The 23,978-nt window shown below is 38.0% G+C and overlaps 1 protein-coding gene across 2 annotated transcripts in view; it reads left to right on the top strand.

The window, feature by feature from the left end:
• Window positions 1-119: 119 nt before the first annotated feature.
• Window positions 120-23,978, top strand: part of LOC126175535 (N-alpha-acetyltransferase 60) — a 92,386-nt gene continuing 68,527 nt past the window's right edge. The window contains exons 1-3 of one of the 2 annotated variants that reach the window (XM_049922368.1): window positions 120-551; window positions 627-735; window positions 21,093-21,257. In XM_049922368.1, the coding sequence (XP_049778325.1) occupies window positions 661-735; window positions 21,093-21,257 (240 nt within the window). In that variant the 5' untranslated portion in view covers window positions 120-551; window positions 627-660. The remainder of the gene's footprint in view (window positions 552-626; window positions 736-21,092; window positions 21,258-23,978) is intronic. The other variant, XM_049922367.1, reaches the window with a different exon arrangement.

Genomic DNA, 23,978 nt, shown 5'->3' with positions numbered 1-23,978 from the left:
TTATTAGGCAACGGAAATATCGTTTTACCTGGGTTCTTCAATGGGCGATACTGAGATGGGCGATATTTATTAGTTTATGACAGACTTCTTTAGTTAAAGACAAACTTCTTTAAATTCGAATCAATTTATTAATGGTATCTCGTAATCATTTACTTCTGTCGCACTTGCAGGTTTTCGATGTTTATCTTATCTTTGATACCGTAGAATAGTGTCTTGAATGTTTGTATACAGTTTGTATTTATGTCACATCATCGGTATTAAACTGTTGATAAAAATTTTACCATTGGTTTGGAGTTGGCCTTGACAGTTTGTGAAAACGTTGATAATCATTTTAGACATTTAGGAAGTGATAGAAATGTTTCTCGGAAGTCGAAGATGATGACATTTAAGGTTAATATATGTTGCTGCGATACTTAGTGCGTTCTAAATGTGATAAAATTGGAATCGGCAGTCGCAGAGCAATTTAAAAAGAAAACTATGTGCAAAATAAAATATGCATAGCTGATAAATGGGCCGTTCATGGCCGGAATTAAGTGGTAAGACAGTTTAAGGTACGCAGATATCTCAAAAACATCTTCATTATGTTTCGAGAAAATATTTTCTGATGTAATTAAAATTTGTTCAAGGTATGCTGGATATCCGTTAAATCAAAAATCCTGCATGACTAAACCGGTACCCCTTTGCAGTTTAACAAATCTTCAACTACGGTTTCTGTGTCCCACAGATCTTGATGAGGTTTGTATTATGCATATGTACATACATTTGTTTACTGACAGTCTGGTGTTGAGTGTGTACCCAGGCACAAGTGTTGCACGTCGAATGACTTATTTTTAATGTCACACAATGGAAAGTCCTGGATGAAATACCATATTTTTGTTACCTGGCGATGAATATAAACCAAAAAACTAACACTGAAAAACTTATACTGTAATTTTATTTTTTTTTGTGTTGCTTTGAATAATACCACATGGATAAGCATCAAATCGTATTTCTTGCAGCTTTTGTTGAACTCTAGACCTAAGAAAACAATTTGACACAGTTAATAACTAATAATAAAATAATTATGATCTATGTTCCAGTAATATAATCACATAGGAAGGTAATAGTGTATTAAGAGATGATCGTTGTATAGTTTCAGCCTCTATAACAGTGCATATTATGGTTAACAATGCCACTCCATTTGAGTTTTCTCTTGTTTCATATCCATTATTCTGAAAAAAGAATGTCCTGAGAGAGACACAACATGCTTTACTAAAAAGTTTCCATCAGTGGCAGTATGAAACATATGTTTCATGTTCCTATAATTTGCTGATGATGCTTAGTAATAACATTCACACAAACAAAGTTGACACTCAGCTCGGTGACTGATGGGAGCGACTGTAAACGGGAAATGCCTTTACAGTCGCTCCCATCAGCCACAGCGCTGAGTGTCGACTTTGTTTGCATGTGTAGTACACATTATTTATACTTTAGGTTAATTCATAGTAAACACTTTTTTTTCCAAGTGAGATGAACAGCATATTGCCAACCATTCATAAAATACTCTAATATTTTTCTGTGAGCAGTGACTGTATTAGGTCTCTCTCTAAGGTAAAATATTTGGAAGTCATTATATGAAAGTTTCACATATAAGATTATTTACACAATCTTGTTCGTTCCAGTTAAAAGTCAGAAATAGTCTCCATCTTTTTTTTATATAAAAAAAGAATGCTTTGCATAAACTATACATGTGATGATAAATCCAGATTTTTTCCTGCAACTTAATTTATATTTTTATGCTTTTGTCCTTTTTTTATTGAGCAGAGTAATGTTTGAGTTCCAGACAAACTATCTGCTTTTTGTGCATTTTATATGTTTAATCCAGTAGAGTAGTATCTGAATATTACTTTGCACTAACTGACGCAAATGGCTCCTCATGTCATTCATAGTATATTACAGTTTTCGAAATTTGTATTTATTTTTGTGTATATTTATAGGCCTAAAGAAAAGGCTCGCCAGAAGGAAAGTGTCACTTTTATTGGTATCTGGCACCACATTCCTTTAGTAGATATGCTGCCATCAGCAACCATATTTTTAAACATATTTTTTCCTGTATTGCACCAAAACTTCTACATATCAGTTTGCACTAATATTGTATCAAGAAAATGAATATGTTTATTAAGTGTATAAGGAAAATTCACTTGAGAAAACTATAAAATTACAAAGAGACGTAGTAGCTGGCTAGTACTTTCCTTCAGTATATCAAAGTCCAGTACTGCCAGTAGACACACATCAAAGTGGAAAAAATATTCTTATGTATCAGAACTATTGGTTCCTTCCTTAGGCAGCAAAGAGGAATAGGCTGGGAACATAAAAGGGCAGGTAACTTAGATCCCAGAATGAGAGCGACTCTGTTGTGAGAACAAGCAGACAAGCGAAAACAAAGTCTCTATATGTCCATTGCTTCACAGATGGTTTTAAGGCCCCGGCTGTCAGTACGGAATGTCAAATCAAACAGCTTTCAGCCATCTCAATTTCCAAATTGTCATTTTATTGGACTACCAGTTTCAGCACTATATTACATCATATTCAGGCCCCCAGACCGACGTGTAGGAAGATTCCCACCTCTGTTCCAGTCAAAATAGGGGCCAGCATTAAATGACTGTTATCCATAGTTTCTACTTGAGGCAGTGATCACTTCAAACATCACCTGCCAAGTCAGTGGTTTGCTAATTTGACATTCAGCAAAAACAAAGTTTCAGTTCACCGATGGTATAACAACAGAGCAAGGAATAAAGGTGGATAAAGGAACAGAACTAAGAAGTGAAATGAGTAGTGTATTTAAAAACTGAAAAGATGATTTGGGAAGCCATGGGAGAGGGAAATGAAGATATAAAAGAAGTAAAAAAAGTAACTGAATAAATAAATAAAATATGTAATAATAATAGGAGTTAGGAGACTGTATGTTAACAGAGGTTATGTCAGGAGGAGTTAGGAGATTGTATGTTAACAGAGGTTATGTCAAGGAGGGTGGCAAGTATCAAGGATATGTTAGAGACCAAGCTATTATCTCTGAGGTTCAGTGAGCCTAGTATTGGCTGCAGGAACCAAATAGCCCATGTAACGTTGTAAGCACTCAAGTCCCTGAAGTTGTGTTGCAGAGCGTGCCCAGTGACGGCATACTGAATGTCCCTAAAATGGACAATTCTTTGTTCATTCTCCACTCAATCAGTTTAGTAGTGATCTTTTCTATTTAAAATACTGTGCAGTGAACACATGTAAATTAGTAAACAACATGCATAGGTTCACATGTTATGCCTTTCATATTGCACAATTTACCAGTGGTAATGCTGGAGAAAGTGGTAATGGATGGTGGGTGCAAGGGACAGGTTTTACAATGTGAGAGACTGTAGGATAGAACCCTTTGGGTTGGGTAGTGGTCTGGAATGTCATATGGTTGGAAACATATGTTACAGAGGTTAGGAGTGTGGCTGAAGGCTATAGTGGGTGGCTTGGAGAGGATATTTCAGTGAGAGGATCTTATTTTGAAGCCTGATTAGAGAAAATCATAGCCTTGGTTGAGTAATATGTCGACACATTTGAGTCGTGGATAGTTCTGGAGACACTTAAAAGTTATTTGGAATTGAGACTTTATTAATCAGAGAATTTTAGAGAAAGATACTGCCAGGAGATTTGTACGTTGATAAGATCTGAGAGGGCATTTTGGGAGATGAAAATCTGTATAAAGTATTTAGTGTAGGTGATGAGGAGGGACTCGTTGGTGAAGCAGATGTGTTTGTTACGGACTTCTGGACTGTGGGGAAGGGAGCATTTCTTGTGAAGGGATGGTAGCTGTCAAAGAGCAGTTGCTGTTGTTTATTTGTAGGCTATACATTAGATGAGATATTAACACCAAGTACAGGCTAAAGTGCACATATGGTATCAGCCGTTCTTCCACTGCATGTTGCTGTTGGCAGCTTGTTTGTGTTGGCTACAGCTAATGGGGTGATAGCATATAGAAGCCATTGAGAATTGCTGAATCTAATGACTTGTTTTGGCAGAAGATATGAGTTGACTATATTTGTTTTTGACATGGATACTACGAGATTAATGATTGTTAATCTGGCTATTGTGGATTATCTACCTCTACATCTGTACTCCGCAAACCACTGTAAGGTGTATGGCAGAGAGTATATCCCATTGTATCAACTATTAGGGTTTCATCCTGTTCCATTCACATATGGAGCATGGATGAATGATTGTTTGAATGCCTCTGAGTCATGCAGTAATTATCCTTATCTTATCCTCACGATTCCTCTGTGAGTGATACATAGAGGGTTGTAGTACATTCATTGAGTAATCATTTAAAACCCATTCTTGATACTTCATTAATAGACTTTCTCGGGATAGTTTACATCTGTCTTCAGGAATCTGCCATTTCAGTTCCTTCAGTATCTCTGTAACACTCTCCCATAGGTTAAACAAACCTGTGACCATTCATGCTGCCTTTCTCTGTATACATTCAGTATCCCCTGTTAGTCCTATCTTCACAATGTCCTGATCTCTGAGATTGTGGTTAGGCAGTGTCCTAACAGTACAGTTTAAATTTATGAAATAATCTGTTATATATGACACCATTTCACACAATACATTTCATTATGCGTTCACGTAATGTCATACACTTGACATCATGATGACATTTGTGAAACATTTTTTTCTGATTTGTTTTGCCATCTTGTGTGATTATGATTTGTCATATTCACTTCCCATCGTTCATCACACTCATAGTTACCATCTGTAGCATGCAACAAAAAAACCGTTGACACCGCAAGCGCACTTTTACCTTGAGCAGTCCACCCTGTAGTGGAGCGGTCAGTGCTTCTGACAACAGGCCCGGATTCAGTTCCCAGCCAGGTCAGAGATTTTCTCCACTGAGGGACTTGGTGTGTGTTGTGTTGTCCTCATCATCATCGACACACAAGTCACCCAATGTGGCGTCAACTGAAAAGACTTGCAGCTCAGTGGCCAGACTTCCCCACATAGGGTCAGTGCCATACAGTCATTTCATTTTAGCCGAAGTACAGTGTTAATATTAAGTGCAGTTTTGGAGCTGCCTTATTATAAGATGCTGAAAAATGCTAATGCAAATTCTTTACAAACAAATGGAAAAACTGGTAGACCCCGACCTTGTGGAAGATCAGTTTGGATACCGTTGAAATGTTGGAACACGTGAGGCAATACACTACGACTTATCTTAAAAGTAAGATTAAGCAAAGACAAACCTATGTTTCTAGCATTTGTAGACTTAGAGAAAGCTTTTGACAATGTTGACTGGAATACTCTCTCTCAAATTCTGAGGTGGCAGGTGTAAAATACAGGGAGCGAAAGGCTATTTACAATTTGTACAGAAACCAGATGGCAGTTGTAAGAGTCGAGGGGCATGAAAGGCGAGCAGTAGTTGAAAAGGGAGTGAGAAAGGGTTGTAGCCCATCTCCGATGTTATTGAATCTCTATACTGAGCAAGCAATAAAGGAAACAAAAGAAAAGTTCAGAGTAGGAATTTAAATCCATGGAGAAGAAATAAAAACTTTGAAGTTCGCCAGTGATATTCTAATTCTGTCAGAGACAGCACTGGACCTGGAAGAGCAGTTGAACGGGATGGACAGTGTCTTGAAAGGAGGATATAAGATGAACATCAACAAAAGCAAAATGAGGATAATAGAATGTAGTCGAATTAAATCAGGTGATGTTGAGGGAATTAGTTTAGGAAATGAGACACTTAAAGTAGTACATGGTTTTGCTATTTGGGGAGCAAAATAACTGATGATGGTCGAAGTAGAGAGGATATAAAATGAAGACTGGCAATGGCAAGGAAAGCGTTTCTGAAGAAGAGAAATTTGTTAACATCGAATATAGATTTAAGTGTCAGGCCGTCTTTCCTGAAAGTATTTGTGTGGAGTGTAGCCATGTATGGAAGTGAAACATGGACAATAAATAGTTTAGACTAGAAGAGAATAGAGGATTTCCAAATGTGGTGATACAGAAGAATGCTGAAGATTGGCTGGATAAATCGCGTAACTTAAGAGGAGGTACTGAATAGAATTGGGGAGAAGAGGAATTTGTGTCGGAACTTGACTAGAAGAAGGGATCAGTTGGTAGGACATGTTCAGAGGCATCAAGGGATCACCAATTTAGTATTGGAGGGCAGCATGGAGGGTAAAAATCGTACAGGGAGACCAAGAGATGAATCCACTAAGCAGATTCAGAAGGATGTAGGTCACAGTAGGTACTTCGAGATGAAGAAGCTTGCACAGGATACAGTAGCATGGAGAGTTGCATCAAACTAGTCTCTGGGCTGAAGAACACAACAACAACAAGATGCTTCATTAGTATTTGATTATTTTCATTCTGCGAAGGAATTTGTATATGTTGTTGTATTGGCTCAGTGTCATTGTGTGAGCTCATTCTGCATGAAATCACCTTCTTTACCCTTTTCTGAAATATGCTTAATTTATTAAATGTAATACTTAGGTCTTTTCAACATTTCTCATAGCTATTTTAATACTCAATTTGATCTCTTCTAATGGTATTGTGCAAATTTAATTCACATAAGCTCTTGTGCCATTAGTAAAGAAACAGATGTAACAATATTGTTTTTGGAACTATTATTAACGAAGACGAGGAGCTTAGGACTATTATAGAAATACTTTGTTATGCACCAGGAGGGTTTACAAAGCTGCTCTCTCTCTCTCTCTCTCTCTCTCTCTCTCTCTCTTTCTCACTCTTTCGCAAATTCTCACCATGTTAGCTTTTTACAGACTGCTATTCACTATTCATTGTCAAATAGTCTCCTTGCTATTTGTTTCCAGTAGATCACTATCTATAATTTCTTTAAAAAAGTGTTCTGTAAGAACTCAGCCTTCAAGATTGCAGAGACATGACATGCCTATAGGCTCAGCATCACTAGCCTTTGTATCAACAGGAAGATCAGTAGTGTATTACATGTGTCCAATAAGAAGGTATTAACCAAATTGGGAACATGAAATCAAGTGCCATCCGTATAATTTGTTGCAGTATGTAAGTCACATGTATTGCATATGTGTCCTAGAACAGAGTTCATCTGCTTCAAAATTAGGAATTATATACCAGAGGCTATGAAGAGCTTTAAATGCCAAAATCTGGTCATATAACTACCACTTGTGTGGTGAAGATATGATGGAAAATGTGGATCAACATCCAAGAAGCACATTTCTACACATCTCCATGAAAATATGTAAACATCTCAGATATTCATACAGTGTGGAACAGAGTTTGCTCTTTTTATGCTGAGGAAAGGTAAATACTAGTGCTGATGAGTAATATCCTATATGGGAGCACCTCATGTACCAAACCTCTCTAGAAACTTTCAACAAGACCAATGTCACAATAGACATTGTGAATACCTGTGTCAGCACCTGCACATGTGTTTGTGTGGGGGTGGGGGGTGGGGGGGGGGAGTGGGGGGCTGGCCATTGACATTCTGTCTTTTTCCCGTGTCCTTTTAAACATTCTTGAGTGTGAAGCCAGTGCTGACCCTCATTCCAGTGACCATGTGCTTATATAGATAAACATTCCAGATACTGAAATCCCTAAAAGAAAGCTATTAAAATGGGTTTTCAGCAGAACAAATCTGATGATGTCTAACCACCTGGAAGGACTTAAACACTAAGGTAGTGTTCAGCACTGGGTAAATGACATCACAAATGTAATCCATTACACTGCTAAGTGCTGATGCACCTCTACTAAACAACTCAGTTAATCTTTTTTTTTTTTTTTTGGGGGGGGGGGGGGGGGAGACATTCTGCCTGCTAAATGATGAATGTCTTCATACAATGAGAAATTCTGCAAGAATTTATTATTAGTAGATGATTTTATTTCAATCAATACTTCAGGGCCTTGAGTTGTAGGTTGAAGTGACAGGTTTTTCAGTTTTTCAATTGTGGAAACATTTTGTGTCAATTGTAACCACACTTATCACATTTTAATGTTCTACAGTTGCAATTACTATTATCTATTTCACCCATTTGGTGAGATCTCTGGGCCTCATATGTGGTGACACTTGTCCTGACTTCGACGTGTAAAGGAGATGTAGTGTCAGGCTGTGATAGGACATACATGTTCCAGTTTTATAATGCATTTGCATGATCCATGTTGGATATATCATGCATGGCCTGTGTACTTTTCAACACAGACAGGAATTAGGCTCATCACATAAATTTATAAAATTAGCCTTACTTCAAACTTTCTTGTGGAAGTGGGAGGACACCACTTGCAGTCTGTCTGCAAGAAATCTTATTCCTTGGATCATTGCATCAAATAATATTTAATGCTCAAGTACATTAAGACTGTTTGCTTTGCATAAAGTCTCTCCAGCATTTTGTAGATCATATAATGTTAATGGAAAACAGATATTTCAAATACATAGGTGCCTATCCTTTATGCATCCATTCAGTTTCAGGTAAAATCAAATCAGTAAACTTTACTATTGTCATTTGCTGCTGGAATTCCATTCTTGGCCACAGCTTATTGATATACACATGGGGCCTTCCATTTCATGAACAGACCACAAGACAAAATTGAGAAAATTCATCACTCACAAGCTCTTCATGGAGGGGCATCTGTATCATTTCTTGCCTTATTTCTCAAGAACCTGGAAACAGGGACTGACAAGACCATTCCCCAGGAAGGAATCTGCCAAAAAACCCTCCAGCTACAGACCCAGCAATGTCTAAGACTTAAGAACATGTAGATCATGGCCAATTTACTAATCACTTAATCTGGGATAACTTTCTAGACAAATACCAATTAGGTATATGCAAAAAACTGCAGCATGACAACTGCTCTTATAAAAGTTCCGGGTGAATTGAAGCTAGCTACGGACACTCAAGAGAACAGCATTATTTGCTTTTTGGACTTTAGCAAAGCTTCCAACATTGTCCACTTGCAACACACAAGCCAGAATTTTTCTATAAGTAATGTACATTGATTCCACTCACACATTACATTCTGCCAATAGTGTCTACTGAACAGAGAAAAACAGTTACAGTGGAGAGAAGTAGCGTAAAGGACCCCATAAAGATCAGTACTAGGTCCATTACTTTTCTCATTACATCTTAATACTATGTCACTGATCTCTCCCTCTCTCTCATGACAAGTATCACTGATGACCTCAGTTATACATGTGTGCAAGACCAACATATTTGTGCACAACCATCAAGCATGTCAAACTGATATACCTGCCTTATCACAATGGGCACGGAATACAGGTTTGAAACTTAATCCATCAAAAATGCAAGCAGTTTTAGTAGCTTACAAAAGACCTAATACACCTCTGTTCAGAGAATCATTTCATCCTTAATAATAAACAGATCAGAAACAATTTTTTGCTCTGTGATAGGAACTGAAGAACGGGATAATTTTGGACCATCACTTATACTAGACAGAACGACCAACTGCTGTTTGTAAAAGGTGTCCAAATCTCTTTATGCACTCCATAAATGTAAAAAGGTATTTCCTCCTGAGCTGAAAAAGAAACCTGTAGAATCACTTGCGCTCCCAGTTCTTGAGTATAGTAATGCTATTCTTCAAGAACTTTCCTGTGAGAGCTCACACCAGACAAGACATTTGTGTATGATACATTTCTAATATTCATATTTTTTACTCCTGCCTTTGAACTGTTATCATGACTGTGTGTCTACATCTCCATCTCCATCGATATTCTGCAAATCGCATCTAAGTGCCTGGCAAAGGGTTCATTGAACCACCTTCACAAATCTCTATTATTCCAATCTTGTATAGCGCGCGGAAAGAATGAACACCTATATCTTTCCATACGAGCTCTGATTTCCCTTATTTTATTGTGGTGATCGTTCCTTCATATGTAGGTCAGTGTCAACAAAATATTTTTGCATTCGGAGGAGAAAGTTGGTGATTGGAATTTCGTGAGAAGATTCCGTCACAATGAAAAATGCCTTTCTTTTAATGATTTCCATCCCAAATCTTGTCTCATTTCTGTGACACTCTCTTGCATATTTCGCGATAATACAAAACATGCTGCCTTTCTTAGAACTTTTTCGATGTACTTCATCAGTCCTATCCGGTAAGGATCCCGCACCATGCAGCAGTATTCTAAAAGCGGATGGACAAGCGTAGTGTAGTCAGTCTCCTTAGTAGGTCTATTACATTTTCTAAGTGTCCTGCCAATAAAACGCAGTCTTTGGTTAGCCTTCCCCACAACATTTTCTGTGTGTTCCTTCCAATTTAAGTTGTTCATAATTGTAATACCTAGGTATTTAGTTAAATTCACGGCTTTTAGATTAGATTGATTTATCATGTAACCAAAGTTTAACGAGTTCCTTTTAGCACTCATGTGGATGACCTCACACTTTTCGTTATTTAGGGTCAACTGCCATTTTTCGCACCATTCCGATTTTTCTTCTAAATCATTTTGCAGTTTGTTTTGATCTTCTGATGACTTTATTAGTTGATGAACAACAGTGTCATCTGCTAACAACCAAAGACGGCTGCTCAGATTGTCTCCCAGATCATTTTTATACAGGGTGTTACAAAAAGGTACGGCCAAACTTTCAGGAAACATTCCTCACACACAAATAAAGGAAAGATGTTATGTGGACATGTGTCCAGAAATGCTTAATTTCCATGATAGAGCTCATTTTAGTTTCGTCAGTATGTTCTTCCACCTACGCTCAATGGAGCACGTTATCATTATTTCATACGAGATACTCTGCCTGTGCTGCTAGAACATGTGCCTTTACAAGTACGACACAACATGTGGTTAATGCACGATGGAGCTCCTGCACATTTCAGTCGAAGTGTTCGTATACTTCTCAACAACAGATTCGGTGACCGCTGGATTGGTAGAGGTGGACCAATTCCATGGCCTCCACACTCTCCTACCTCAACCCTCTTGACTTTCATTTATGGGGGCATTTGAAAGCTCTTGTCTACGCAAACCCGGTACCAAATGTAGAGACTCTTCGTGCTCGTATTGTGGATGGCTGTGATACAATACGCCATTCTCCAGGGCTGCATCAGCGCATCAGGGATTCCATGCGACAGAGGGTGGATGCATGTATCCTCGCTAATGGAGGACATTTTGAACATTTCCTGTAACAAAGTGTTTGAAGTCACGCTGGTACGTTCTGTTGCTGTGTGTTTCCATTCCATGATTAATGTGATTTGAAGAGAAGTAATAAAATGAGCTCTAATATGGAAAGTAAGCGTTTCCGGACGCATGTCCACATAACATATTTTCTTTCTTTTTGTGTGAGGAATGTTTCCTGAAAGTTTGGCCGTACCTTTCTGTAACACCCTGTAGATAAGGAACAGCAAAGGGACTGTAACACTTCCTTGCCAGAGTTCACTTCTGTTTTACTCAATGACTTTCCATCAATTACTACAAACTGCGACCTCTCTGATGGGAAATCACAAATCCAGTCACATGACTGAGACGATATTCTATATGCACACAATTTCACTATGAGCCACTTGTGTGGTACAGTGTCAAAAGCCATCTGGAAATCCAGAAATACGGAATCGATCTGAGATCCTTTGTCAATAGCGCTCAACACTTCATGTGAATAAATAGCTAGTTGTGTTTCACAGGAACGATGTTTTCTAAACCCATGTTGACTGTGTGTCAATAAACCGTTTTCTTCGAGGTAATTCATAATGTTCGAACAGAATATATGTTCTAAAATCCTGCTGCATATCAACATTAACGATATGGGCCTGTAATTTAGTGGATTGCTCCTACTACCTTTCTTGAATATTGGTGTGACCTGTGCAACTTTCCAGTCTTTGGGTACGGGTCTTTCGTCGAGTGAACGATTGTATATGATTGTTAAGTATGGAGCTAATGCATCAACATACTCCGAAAGGAACCTAATTGGTACACAGTCCGGATCAGAGGACTTGCTTTTATTAAGTGATTTAAGTTGCTTCAATACTCCGAGGATATTTACTTCTACGTTACTCATGTTGGCAACTGTTCTTGATTCAAGTTCTGGAATATTTACTTCATCTTCTTTTGTGAAGGCATTTTAGAAGGCTGTGTTTAGTAACTCTGCTTTGGCAGCACTGTCTTTGACAGTATCTCCATTGATATCGCGCAGAGAAGGCATTGATTGTTTCTTGCAGCTAACATACTTCGCATACAATCAGACTCTCTTTGGATTTCCTGCCAGGTTTCGAGACAAAGTTTAGTTGTGTGCAGTTAAGTGTAGATAGCTTCTGTTTGCTCAGCTCTCTATTCACTCATGGCTCTCCCTTTTTTGTACCTTCAGCCCTTAACATTACTATCTAAACATCATAGCAAAATTACTGATTTTCCACAAACAAAAGTTTTCTCTATACCACTACATAACACAACTGTCTTCCAAAATCGTTTTTTGCTTAGGGAACCCAAGTTTCAATCTATATTCCTCAAAGAAATTACACTCCTTTCCAACTTTGACATGTAATGTTCCACCTTCTATCACAACAGTTATCTCTTACACACACAAAATGTAAGTTAATGCTGATGAGTAGGAAGAAAACTCCCATACTGTTCAAATATAGTATTAGTGGCATGCCGTTTGAAATGTGTTAATTAAATATCTGGACGTAACATTACAAAGTGATTTGAAATGGAATGAGGCATGTAAGGTCAATAGCAGGGAAGGCAAATGGTCAGCTTCGATTTATTGGGAGGATTTTATGGAAAGTGTTGCTTATCTGTAAAGGAGACTGCGTATAGAACATTAGTGTAACACATTCTTGAATATTGCTCAAGTAGTTGGGTTCCTCACTGCATAGGATTAAAGGAAGACATCGAACCAGTTCAGAGGTGTGCCACTAGATTTATTACTGGTGGGTGTGATCAACATGCGAAGTTTACAGAGATACTTTGTGAACTCAAATTGGAATCCCTGAAGGGAAAAAGACATCCTTTTAGCAGTCACTATTCAGAAAGTTTAAAGAACTGGCATTTGCAGCTGATTGCAGAATGATTCCACTACTGCCAACTTATATTTTTCATAAAGATTGCAAGTAAAAGATAAGAGAAAATAGTGCTCATACATAATTATATAGAAAGTTGTTTCTCCCTCACTCCATTTGCAAGTGGAACAAGACAGGGAATGACTAGCAGTGGTACAGAGTAACCTCCGCCATGCACTGTTTGATGGCTTATGTGGTATGTATGTAAATACTTATCCTCCTCCCTCACCAGTCTATCCCCTTGTCTTAGAGTGTTCTTTATTGAAACAGTCTGCTCTTTCTTAAGAGCTGCTGTTACTGTCAGTATCACTGTCTTTTCAGGTTTCTTCTCTATCCCTATCCCTTTGTCCAGATATATTAAACACAGCTTCAAAAGTGCTAAAGTAATTAATATTATTGTTGTTATTAATGTCTGCTTATGTTATTATTATTATTATTATTATTATTATTATTATTATTATTATTATTATTATTGATATTACGTGTGGTGGTCATTATAATAAGCCTCGTAAGAATAGAGGTACGTAACTGAGCCACAAGTGTACATAAAAGTTGAATATGTTTTGTAATAGTTTTTGGAATGTATAGTTCTTGGCCTGTTGAAAGAGAGAGCCTAAAGACTCTGATCTGATCAGGCTAAATAAAACTATAAATAAGTAAAAATAATCATGACATTCCTGCTTGTTGCCTGTGAGTAGAACTTACCTTTAGTAATGCTCATAAATGGAGGGACTATTTGGGACCTGTGCTAAGTGCGACATAGTGGCTCTTGATTTGGACTAGTGTGTCTACTTGCAAGATAAGAAATCATTTTGGGTTTGTTATCCATCATTTTGTCATGCCTATTTGTGTAGTGTCACTTTGCTTAGTCTTGTGACACAGGGCTGTCTTTCAGTTGACAACATGCTGTGATCTGGTAGGTTAATACTTAACCATTAATTAGACATTTACTAAGGTACATCAAGAAATGACGTGCAAGTCTCAAAATCGGACATGAGGTAAAGCTTTTAAAATGATGGCTGTGGCTATTGTTATTATCAATCTAACTGTTCAGTTTAAATTAGCATCACAACTTGAAGGTTGGTTGATAAGTTATCCCTTTGCCCATCACTGGTAGGGGTTGTATTAAACAGTTTTTAGCTGCTATTATCTTTATTGCAGATAGTTAAGTAACAACATCTCTGAAAGAATGTACGAAGCCACAATATTCTGACTTGGCTGCTGCACTTTATATCTTTTGGATTCAGTTTACTTAGTTTTGTAAAGTATAATCCATGTTCTGTGAATCACACTTGTAGCTACTCGCTGTGATGTGGAATATGTCATTATGTGTAGAAATAAGGTACATTTCATTTTTGAAAATGTGGCTACATGCTAGCAATTTAAATAACTGGCTTTGTAAAACTTTTAATCTACACCATAGTTTCATAATATAATTCAACCATACAGTGGAACTTCAATTTTACAGTGTCCGGTTTTACGTTTTTCGTTATTCTATACCGTAAATTGGTAGCCCCTGTGAAAAACCCATAAGATCAATGCTCAAAATTCCCCAATTTCACATTTCTTCCTGGTAAGGTTTAACTCAGTTGTAAATTCTTACTCGATGTCCCGCTTGATTTTGTCCCATTTTCTTTCTGTTGATTTTTGATGTGGCACAAAAGACAGATGGTTCGCACCACAGGTGGTGGCAGAGTTATGGGAATATTTTAGGCTGTTGCGGAGAAGGGAAATGTGAGAGAGGAAATGCTAACATAATCCACAATTGGTGTTGCCAACACAACTTGCAACATTTAGCTTCACCACACAGTTATGATACAACTACTGCTACATTGCAGCAGTAATGTAAAAACAAGACAGTCGATGCAAAGTGTTCTGGAACAAGCCAATATGGGATGAAAGGGGCCAGCTATCACCTTTTCTTATGCCCATTATATGTCAGTCTCATCTTTTTTGCATGTATTTTTGATGTACTGTATTCAGCATCAGTATCAATCGTCAACATTTTAAATTTAAGCACCGAGTTTCAAAGAACATGCATGGTCATTATTGAGGAAATGTCACCCATTTCTTGCTAGTGCACTCTTATAGGCTGGCAACTTGTTAAGTCACCCAGTTGTCTGTGCAGCCACCACACCACTCTGACACATGTAAAATGAGATTGCCTGCTGGGTGTATGGAGAGTGGGAGTGGCCCCCTCACTGACGGGAGAGCTGGTAGGGGTGAAAGCATTTTGTGAAGTCCTGAAAATATACTTTTTGGGCAGATGATATGCTATGACAGAGATTTCACACAGAAACAGAACAAGGGTTTTGCGATAGCACATTTTAAAGACTTTCATGTTCAAATCTGACCTGATACGTACACTATTCATGTATATACTTTGCACCAGACACACCATAGATCGTAAAGAATGGCAGCAGTGATACAGGGCATGAAGCAAAACTGTAGCACCTAAGCTTTCTTTCAAATTTAGATTTTACACAGTGTACAGAAATTCACTGAGCTGACTTCTGATAAGCTTGTGACATCAATTGGGGAAGTAAACTCATTTTTTTATGTTTCTGTTTCTCTCATAAAGCCTCAAATACCACATTAACAGTGGTGAGCGTATGAAGTGCGGCGCGTAAGAAAAGCATTACACAATAACAGCGATGGTGACGAAGTATGTCATTAGGCAGATGTCCACATTTCTGCTTATGGTTTGAACACTTAGCTGCTGAATGTTTTTGATTTAATTCAATATGTTCATCAAGTTTTGCTTTTTCCTGGGTGAGCTTAATGGATGATCTTTCAAAAATACGTGTTTTGAATGTACAATTTGTGGTCATAGCATGTTGAAAAACAGCTTAATTACCTTGTATGCAGATACCAGTTTCAACTTTTTGATGAGTTTTTACTTGCTGTTTTACATTTGTGATTTTTTTAAGAACTGATGAAATTCATGACCACAAATTATTGTATAAACATTGTGTATTACATTTAATTTCCTTCACTTAGACAAATTTTATAAAAAGTATTGGATAGGATTGTGATTTTTAATCATATATTCAAATTTCATGTGGTTTTGATCATATTTTGGGGTTTTAACATTTTCCTTGATTCTGCAGTTCCCTCAATTTTGTGTTTTTTAAGTCTGCAACGAAGCCAAATACCGAATATGGACAAAACTAATCTGATATTTGATATGCCAAGTAACAGAACTGTTGACATTAAAGGTGCTGAAACCGTAAATATAAAAACAAGTGGATATGAAAAAATGCACTACGCTGTTGTCCTTTGCATATTTTGCTGATGGTACTAAACTTAATACAGTGATTATTTTCAAGCACAAAACAATGCCAAAATCTTCTGAAATACTGCATGGTATTGGTGTTCACGTACATGACAAGGTTTGGGTGGATGAGGCTGGTGTGAAACTAGGATTAACAGAATGTGGGAGAGAAGGAAAAGTGCTTTATTGAAGAAGAGTTTTCTCCTTCTACTAGATGGTTTAACAGACATCTGAAAAATTCTGTAAAGGAGAAGTTGAGACAGGGAAATACAGAGCTTGCTGTTGTTCTGGGAGGACTGACTGCTCAATTGCAACCTCTTGATACCTCAATAAATAAACCATTTAATGTGTATTTTAAAAAGGAATAAAACAAATGGCTGATGGATTAAACCTGAGATGAATTCAAGCCGAAGGGAGATTTAAAATGATCTGCAATCAAATATGTGTGTCAGTGGATAAAATAGTCGTGTCTACAGTGAGAGATTGTTAAATCTATCAAGAAGTGTGGATTAAATAATGCTCACAGTGGCCATGAAGACCATCTTATATATGAAGAGGACAACGATGATGATGATGATGATGAAGAGAAGAAGAAGAAAGTTCAGATGGTGGTTTTCAGGGAATTTAAAGTTCAGATTTGTTTTACAAACTAAGATTTATTTTTATTTTATTTTTTACTGTGGCTTTGCAATCCAATAATAAGTAGGTAAAAATGTTATTTTTTTAAAAATTTCTTAAAAATTAAGGTGAAATTATTTAATTGGATAGATAAAAAATCTACTCACCAAGTGGCGGTAGAACACCCACATAAAAACTGTTGTGATTGAAAAGCTGATTCTTCAGGCAGAAGGGTTGGAGGGGAAGGGAGAAGGGTGAAGGGAGAAGGAAAAGGACTGGAGAGACCTAGGAAAAGGGGTAGATTTTGAGAAAGTCACCCGGAACCACTGGTAAGGGGACACTTACCATACAGGATGAGAAGGAAAGACTTATTGTTGGGGACTGCATCGAACAAGATTTGAAAACCTGAGAGCTTAAAGGTAGAAGACAGAGTAATTTGCAAGACAGACATTACTACTAAAACATAGTGCCTGAGTTAATAAGAGTGAGTAAGCTAAGTGCATTGTATGTAACAGAAGTGGGAGGGGGTGGTGAAAAATAGACAGGAAAGTCAATGAAAAATGCGGAATACTAAAATGGAGTGAAGCAAAGAGTAGTTACAGTGAAGAAAAGCTGAGATGGAAGAAATTAATGTAAATTAAGGCCAGATGGGCAGCAAGAACCAAGGACATGTTGTAGTGCTAGTTCCTACCTGTGGAGTTCTGAGAAACTAGTGTTTGGGGGAGGAATCCAGATGGCGTGTGTGGGGAAACAGGCACCAAGGTCATGAATATCATGTTGTAGAGCATCCTCTGAAACAGGATATTGCGAGCTGCCAGCATATACCCTCTGCCTGTCTGCCCCATTAGCTGAACGGTCTGCTCTTTGGAATGCCACGCACAGGGGCTCGGGTTCGATTCCTGGCTGGGGTGGAAATTGTCTCCCCTCAGGGATGGGGTGTTGTGCCATCCTCATTATCATTTCATCCCCATTGTCGGCATGCCAAGTCGCCCACCGTGGTGTCACATTCAATAAGACTTGCACTTCACGGCCGAACTTCCAGTCTGGGAACTCCCGGCCATTGATGTCATACGGTCCTTTCCATTTACCCTCTGCCTATGCCCATTCGTCCTAATTGATAATTTGGTGATAGTCTTGCCGATGTATAAGGCTAAACAGTGTTTACATACTAACTGGTATATGATGTGTTGTTTCGTAGGTGGCTCTCCCTTTGATAGTATATGTTTTGCCAGTTGCAGGGCTATTATAGGTGGTGGTAGGAAGGTGCACAGGGCAAGTCTTGCAGTAGGGGTGGCCACAGGGTTAGAAGCCGTAGGGTAGGGAGATGGGTGCAGAAGGAACATAGGGTCTGACAAGAATATTGTGAAGACTGGGAGTGTCTTCCCTACATACGCGCGCGCGTGTGTAGGGATGGATGAGTGGGTGTGTGGATGTGGATGTGCATGTGGTTGGGTGGGGGTGGGGGAGGTGGAGGAAGGAAGAACTAGCCATCACAGTAATGCTCAACAAACTGCAGTCGAAAATATTACAATAAAATCATTGTGCTTTCCCAGGGAGGCTTAGCAACAAAATGCCGAGAGTGAACATTCCAAAACAAGTTAAGAAACTTACTCCAACTTTCAAATAATGTAATAATTATGATGATAAAATTAGAGAAATCCGTGGTTGGGCAGAGGGGTGTCAATAGTTGGGGATCTACAAGCTTAATTGTAAATTTTCTTTTTAATACACAGCTGACTATTAAAATTGCAACACTGTACTATCTGCTTCGATATGCAAATGATTATCGTTTCAGCATAAGTGTATGAAGTGGATAGGGCTATTGCATATAAGGCAAAATTACAAGTATTTCATTTAGAAATTGTATTTGAATGTCAGTTGTTTGTGAGAACATCATGTTATGCCTTCTGTGAGAAGGAGATATGTCGATGAGCACATGTCAGAATCCAATAACGGCTGTATCATTGCCCATGGAGACTGCAGTTTGCCGTTCCACCAAATTTCTGCTTGGATAGTTGGATTGCATGACAGTCACACAAATGTGGAATCAATGGGCACAGGATGCCCATGCTGATTGCTGTGGGAGATCTCAATGGCCCCACAAGTATAGCTCTTGAGAAGACATACATATTGTCCACTTGGCCATGCAGGATCATACAGCCACATAACTTGTTTAGAGACTCACTTGTAGCAAACAGAAAGTGCCATAACATCTGGAGCACCATGGACTGTCAGCATGACAACTGTTGTTGCAGCTTCCCGTGATGTGGCAGCAGAGAAGGATGTACTGACAGTGGTGTGCACAACGATAATAGTGGACACAAGAATGGCATCACATTATCTTTTTTAATAAGCTGTGCTTCTGCATACCCATCAAGATGGATGTATGTGTCCATGTGAGGAGCTCCAAGGAGTATGAACGGTGACAAATTGCATTCATTGCCATCATACAGTCCCAGCACCTGGCATGATAATTTGAGTTGCTATTGTGTACACAACATGATCACCTCTGTTTCACATAGCCAGCAATTTGGACAGCAGCCATTACATTTCTGGTGTCCTAAGGGTGGTGGCTGTACTCTATCTTCAGGTGATATCATCTTTCAACAGGATAATGCAAGTGCATATGTTGCCTGTGCTGTCCTGACCTATTTCAGTACAGAGGATGTTCACTTATTGCACTAGTCAGGACATTCTCCAGATCTCTGGCTTAGAGGTGAAGCAGCATGGAGTGATGCACCAATATCTGTCATCCAATCTCAGCTTGACTCAATGCCTGCTTGGGTTAGAATGACTGCTGCTGCCATAGGTGGCAGCTACGTGTACTAAGTTTTGCAACCTGTTTACCTCCAAATCAGCTACATATTTAATCATAGTTTCTACCTACTGCTGTGTTATTGGTCAGCAGTCTATATAGTGCAAACAAGGAGAAATTTTAGTACTAAATAAGGAACGTTGACAACCCTAAGCAGTTCAACAACCTTTGCTTTGCAAAAATGAACAGACAGTCATAGACATTAACAGTGAACGTGGATGTACAGTTATCAACAATGAAGGCAAAAAAAAGGGGAACTTCTAGAATAAAAATTCAATACTGACATATAACCAGTTATCCACCAACTGTATAATGAATGAAAGCGAAAACAAACTGAGCTAGTGAACGTAAATTTGATTCAAATTGATCAAGAAGTTTGACTTAGCAGGGAAAACTCTCTCTCTCTCTCTCTCTCTCTCTCTCTCTCTCTCTCTCTCTCTCTCTCTCTCTCTCTCTCTGTTAGTTCAGTACATCTGTTCCATCAATATTTACGTTTGCATTAGCACCAGATTCCAACATTGTTTTATTTATTAAGTAATAGATTGTCACAGAAATGTCTATTGTACTTAGAAATCAGTATTACTCTTTTATAAAATTATATTCACACAACAGGAATCCATAAATGAATTCATAATCACTGATTAAAAAATATGTTTGCATATCCTGTAAAAAGGTATATCTATTATTTATTTCGTACTACCTTTTGAAGATTTATATTTGCTTTAGTCTGTTAAAACATCCTTTATAATTATTTGTAAAGTAAATTTGTCACATTGGGTGTCATAGGGTTAATACTGAAAATGAGGGTATGAAGTGAACTATTAAATTATTCGAAAATCAGCAACATAGAAAATTAATGGTAACTTGTAGTTACTGTCTAATATAACATGTTATTCTGCAGGAACCTCATGTGTACAGGACATACAAACTGTACTTTTTGCAAGTTGAGTACATTTTATAGCACTGGGGTGCAAGCTTGTGCTAATAGCCCTTAATCTTGTCATTCATGAAGAGTAGCTGTATTTTTTAAGTGTGTACTACAATTCTTTGATGGCTGCAGCTAGTAAATAACGTCTGTAGTCAGGATGTATATTTAAACTCATTATTAAGAGGATGTGTTTTTTATTTTACTTTAGTTTCATCACTAATGGCCCTTTCATTGATGGAATGTTAACCTTTAATTTTTCATTTACTCTAGTTAAATGTAATGCAGTGCATTTATTTAGAGATATACTGGTTTTTTTTTTTAATTCCTAACCTTTTTTAATAACTGTCATGTGTTTGCCTTGGTATTTAAGCATTTAATGCTGTGTGGAGTGTTGTCCATATATGAGAATGGATGTTTTCTAAATGATTTTTGTCATGCAGGTGCGAACTCTGTGCCAGGATTGGTTTCCAATTGATTATCCCTATTCATGGTATGAGGATATCACTTCAAATCCAAGGTTTTATTCACTAGCAGCAGTTTATGATGGAATTATCATTGGCCTCATTGTGGCTGAAATAAAATCTTATTTCAAATTGAACCGAGAGGTAAGCAGATGTTGTGTATTATGATGTTAAGGTGCATACTCCTAAGGTAAGTCACTTTACTCCTGAGCTTAACAGAGTGAAGCTGTGCAACTTTAACAGAGTATGAAGGCTGGAAGCAAACATTCTAGACTTGCTGCTGTTTGCCGACAGGACCAAGCGTTTCACTGGTTAAGAAACAACTCTTGTACTCGGAAGAAATCGCGATTAAAGTTTTCTTAAAACACCAAATGCTCGAATTTTTCCTTAGCCAGATCAAGGCCAGCCATGTTCTTGTCGAAATGAGTCAGTGACCTCAACATCATTGAGGCGTTAATTTTCAGGATGCTTGTGATGTGTGAAAAAGTAATTAATTAGCCAGAAGTCCCTTGAAATAATGCAGTAATCACTGTGTGAAAGGTCTGAAAGTACTGCTATTAGTATTACTATGTAGCTCACCTGATGTGTCTGAAATAATGTCTGCTAACACAAAGCAGGAAAAGGGGTAATCCACACCAGTTCAAAGAAAAATTGAAAACGTAGTTCATCAACCATTCCTTACAGAAATTATCAGATTATCTAGATTCAAGGATTGAATATTCTTGTAAGCTTTAGCTACATGATCTTTTTCCTGGTAGCACTTTGATATAACTGAGGAAGCAGTGGCTTTACTTCTAATTTACTAGTATGCAGTTAGCAAGCACAAGCACAAATCATATTTTGAAGTACAGTGGCAATTTATTGTTATAACAGAGCACAGACAAAGTTTTTACGCGGTGTCTATCTTTTTAATGTGCATTTTGACTCGTCCCACATCCTGAAGGTTCTCCGCCTCGAACCCACCTACGGAACATGATGAATGATAGCAGGTGACATCACTACCCATTTTCAAAAATAAGCTTACTATCCAACCTGTGTTTGTATCACTCTGTGTCCTCTCATCAGTGAAGTCATAATCCGGTTATATCAAAGGAAATGTATCATTGCTACAAGTAAATTGTTTGGTATATGTTGCAAGAAAGCTGAAGCAATTAACAAACATTACCACAAAAACATACAACACAATACATACAATTGCTGTCATTCCTCAGATAGAATGCTAGAAGCTAAATGAAATGAACTTCTAAAATCAACAAATAAGTATTGGAAAATAACAATGTATGATTGCAACAAAAATCATCATCATAGAACTGGAAATGAGAAAAGAAAGAAGAAGATTTTTGCTGTATGTGATTGCCGCTGTGGAATGTGTTAGTACCAAATTCAAAATGGCATTTTTAGAAACGAGGTACCTCGCTTCATAAACAACAACAAAATGCTGATCTTCATAAATTCATTCAACGAATCAGACAAAATTAATAAAGAATATTCCATCATGTGGATATAAATTGTGTCTACATTAGCAGCAGTAAAGAGGAAATCTTAAAAACTTAATTTGACTGATGCATTCATTATATTTTATAGATCCCATCAGAAGTAGAACCTTCAGGGATGTTAAATGAGTCAAAGTATTCATTAACAAAAGATAAGGAAACCACAGAAACTTAATCTGTATATTGTATTAGCAATAAACTATGACTGTATCACCCAGGGAATGGAAACCACTGTATTACAGACACTTGATATGTCAACAGAACCTGTAATCTGTAATTGAAAATGTGTCGTGATGATCACTCAATTGGCAAAATTTCCCAGATTAGTCCCTCATTCGGATCTCTGGCATGGGGTTGCCAAGGGAGAAAAAGATTGAATAACCTATAAAAGGGTAACAGTACATGACTTTCCAAAAACATACAGTAATTCAGCCAGGTAATATTGACAGCAACCACCGTATTTCGGCGGGAGCACACCCTGCCACTTTCAAGGCAAACTGTAGAATCCAAGAATTGTGGAAGGGAAGCTAGAAAATCTGAAAAGGGGACAGCAAAGGCTTAATCTAGATATAGTAGGGATCAGTGAACTGTTTAATGGAAAGAAGACAAGTTTAGTGTCAATACTCAAGGAGTGCAGCTGGCGACAATTGAAATGCATTAGTAGTAGTAACAACTGATGGTTTTTTAACTAAGAAACAGAACTCAATTCACAGTTTGTGGCGACTAGTGTCCACATTACTTGAATACCAACTGAAAAGTCAAACCTGGATGTTGCCTGAAAGGTGCTCACAATGGCAGGCTCAATGAAAGCTGGTTGCTTAAGGACAATTAGCAATAGGGTCCCATGAAGCCATTGCATCAAGAATGGTTGAGACGAAAGTCCTACACAGCCTTGAGCTTGCGGGCAGCTGAGCTGCAGGCTTAGGGACCGATGACCTCAGCAGTTTGGTCCCATAAGACCTTACCACAAATTTCCAAATTTTTGCCAGCAATGCATTGCGCTCGAGGGCAGCTGATGGAAGGCCATTGAGTATTAAATGGCAAGTGTTCATGAAAGTGGTGAAGATAACTTGTTTAACACTGCAGATGTGAGTGATGTTCAGTCCGGAGCATGCACGATCTACAGAGTTGTCGAGCTATGGCCTAAATATCCACCAGTGGATGGATACTGGAATGGCGTTTTGCGAGCATGTCATTTCGCATAGGAAAGTGGTGATCATGACTGCAGCACCATTTACTCTGATCTTCACACCACATATTGGTGAGGCTGGAGTTATATGATACCTTAGAGGCAGCATGAAACATGGTTGTTAACAGCCTGGCAAATTTCATTGCTGCTTGCTGTTTATATGCAATTTCCTGAGGTAGTGTT

Source organism: Schistocerca cancellata, chromosome 3 (genome assembly GCF_023864275.1).
Source record: "Schistocerca cancellata isolate TAMUIC-IGC-003103 chromosome 3, iqSchCanc2.1, whole genome shotgun sequence".
NCBI lineage: Eukaryota > Metazoa > Arthropoda > Insecta > Orthoptera > Acrididae > Schistocerca > Schistocerca cancellata.
The sequence above is the reverse complement of the archived record's forward strand: the minus strand, read 5'-3'. Positions and strand labels throughout refer to the sequence as shown.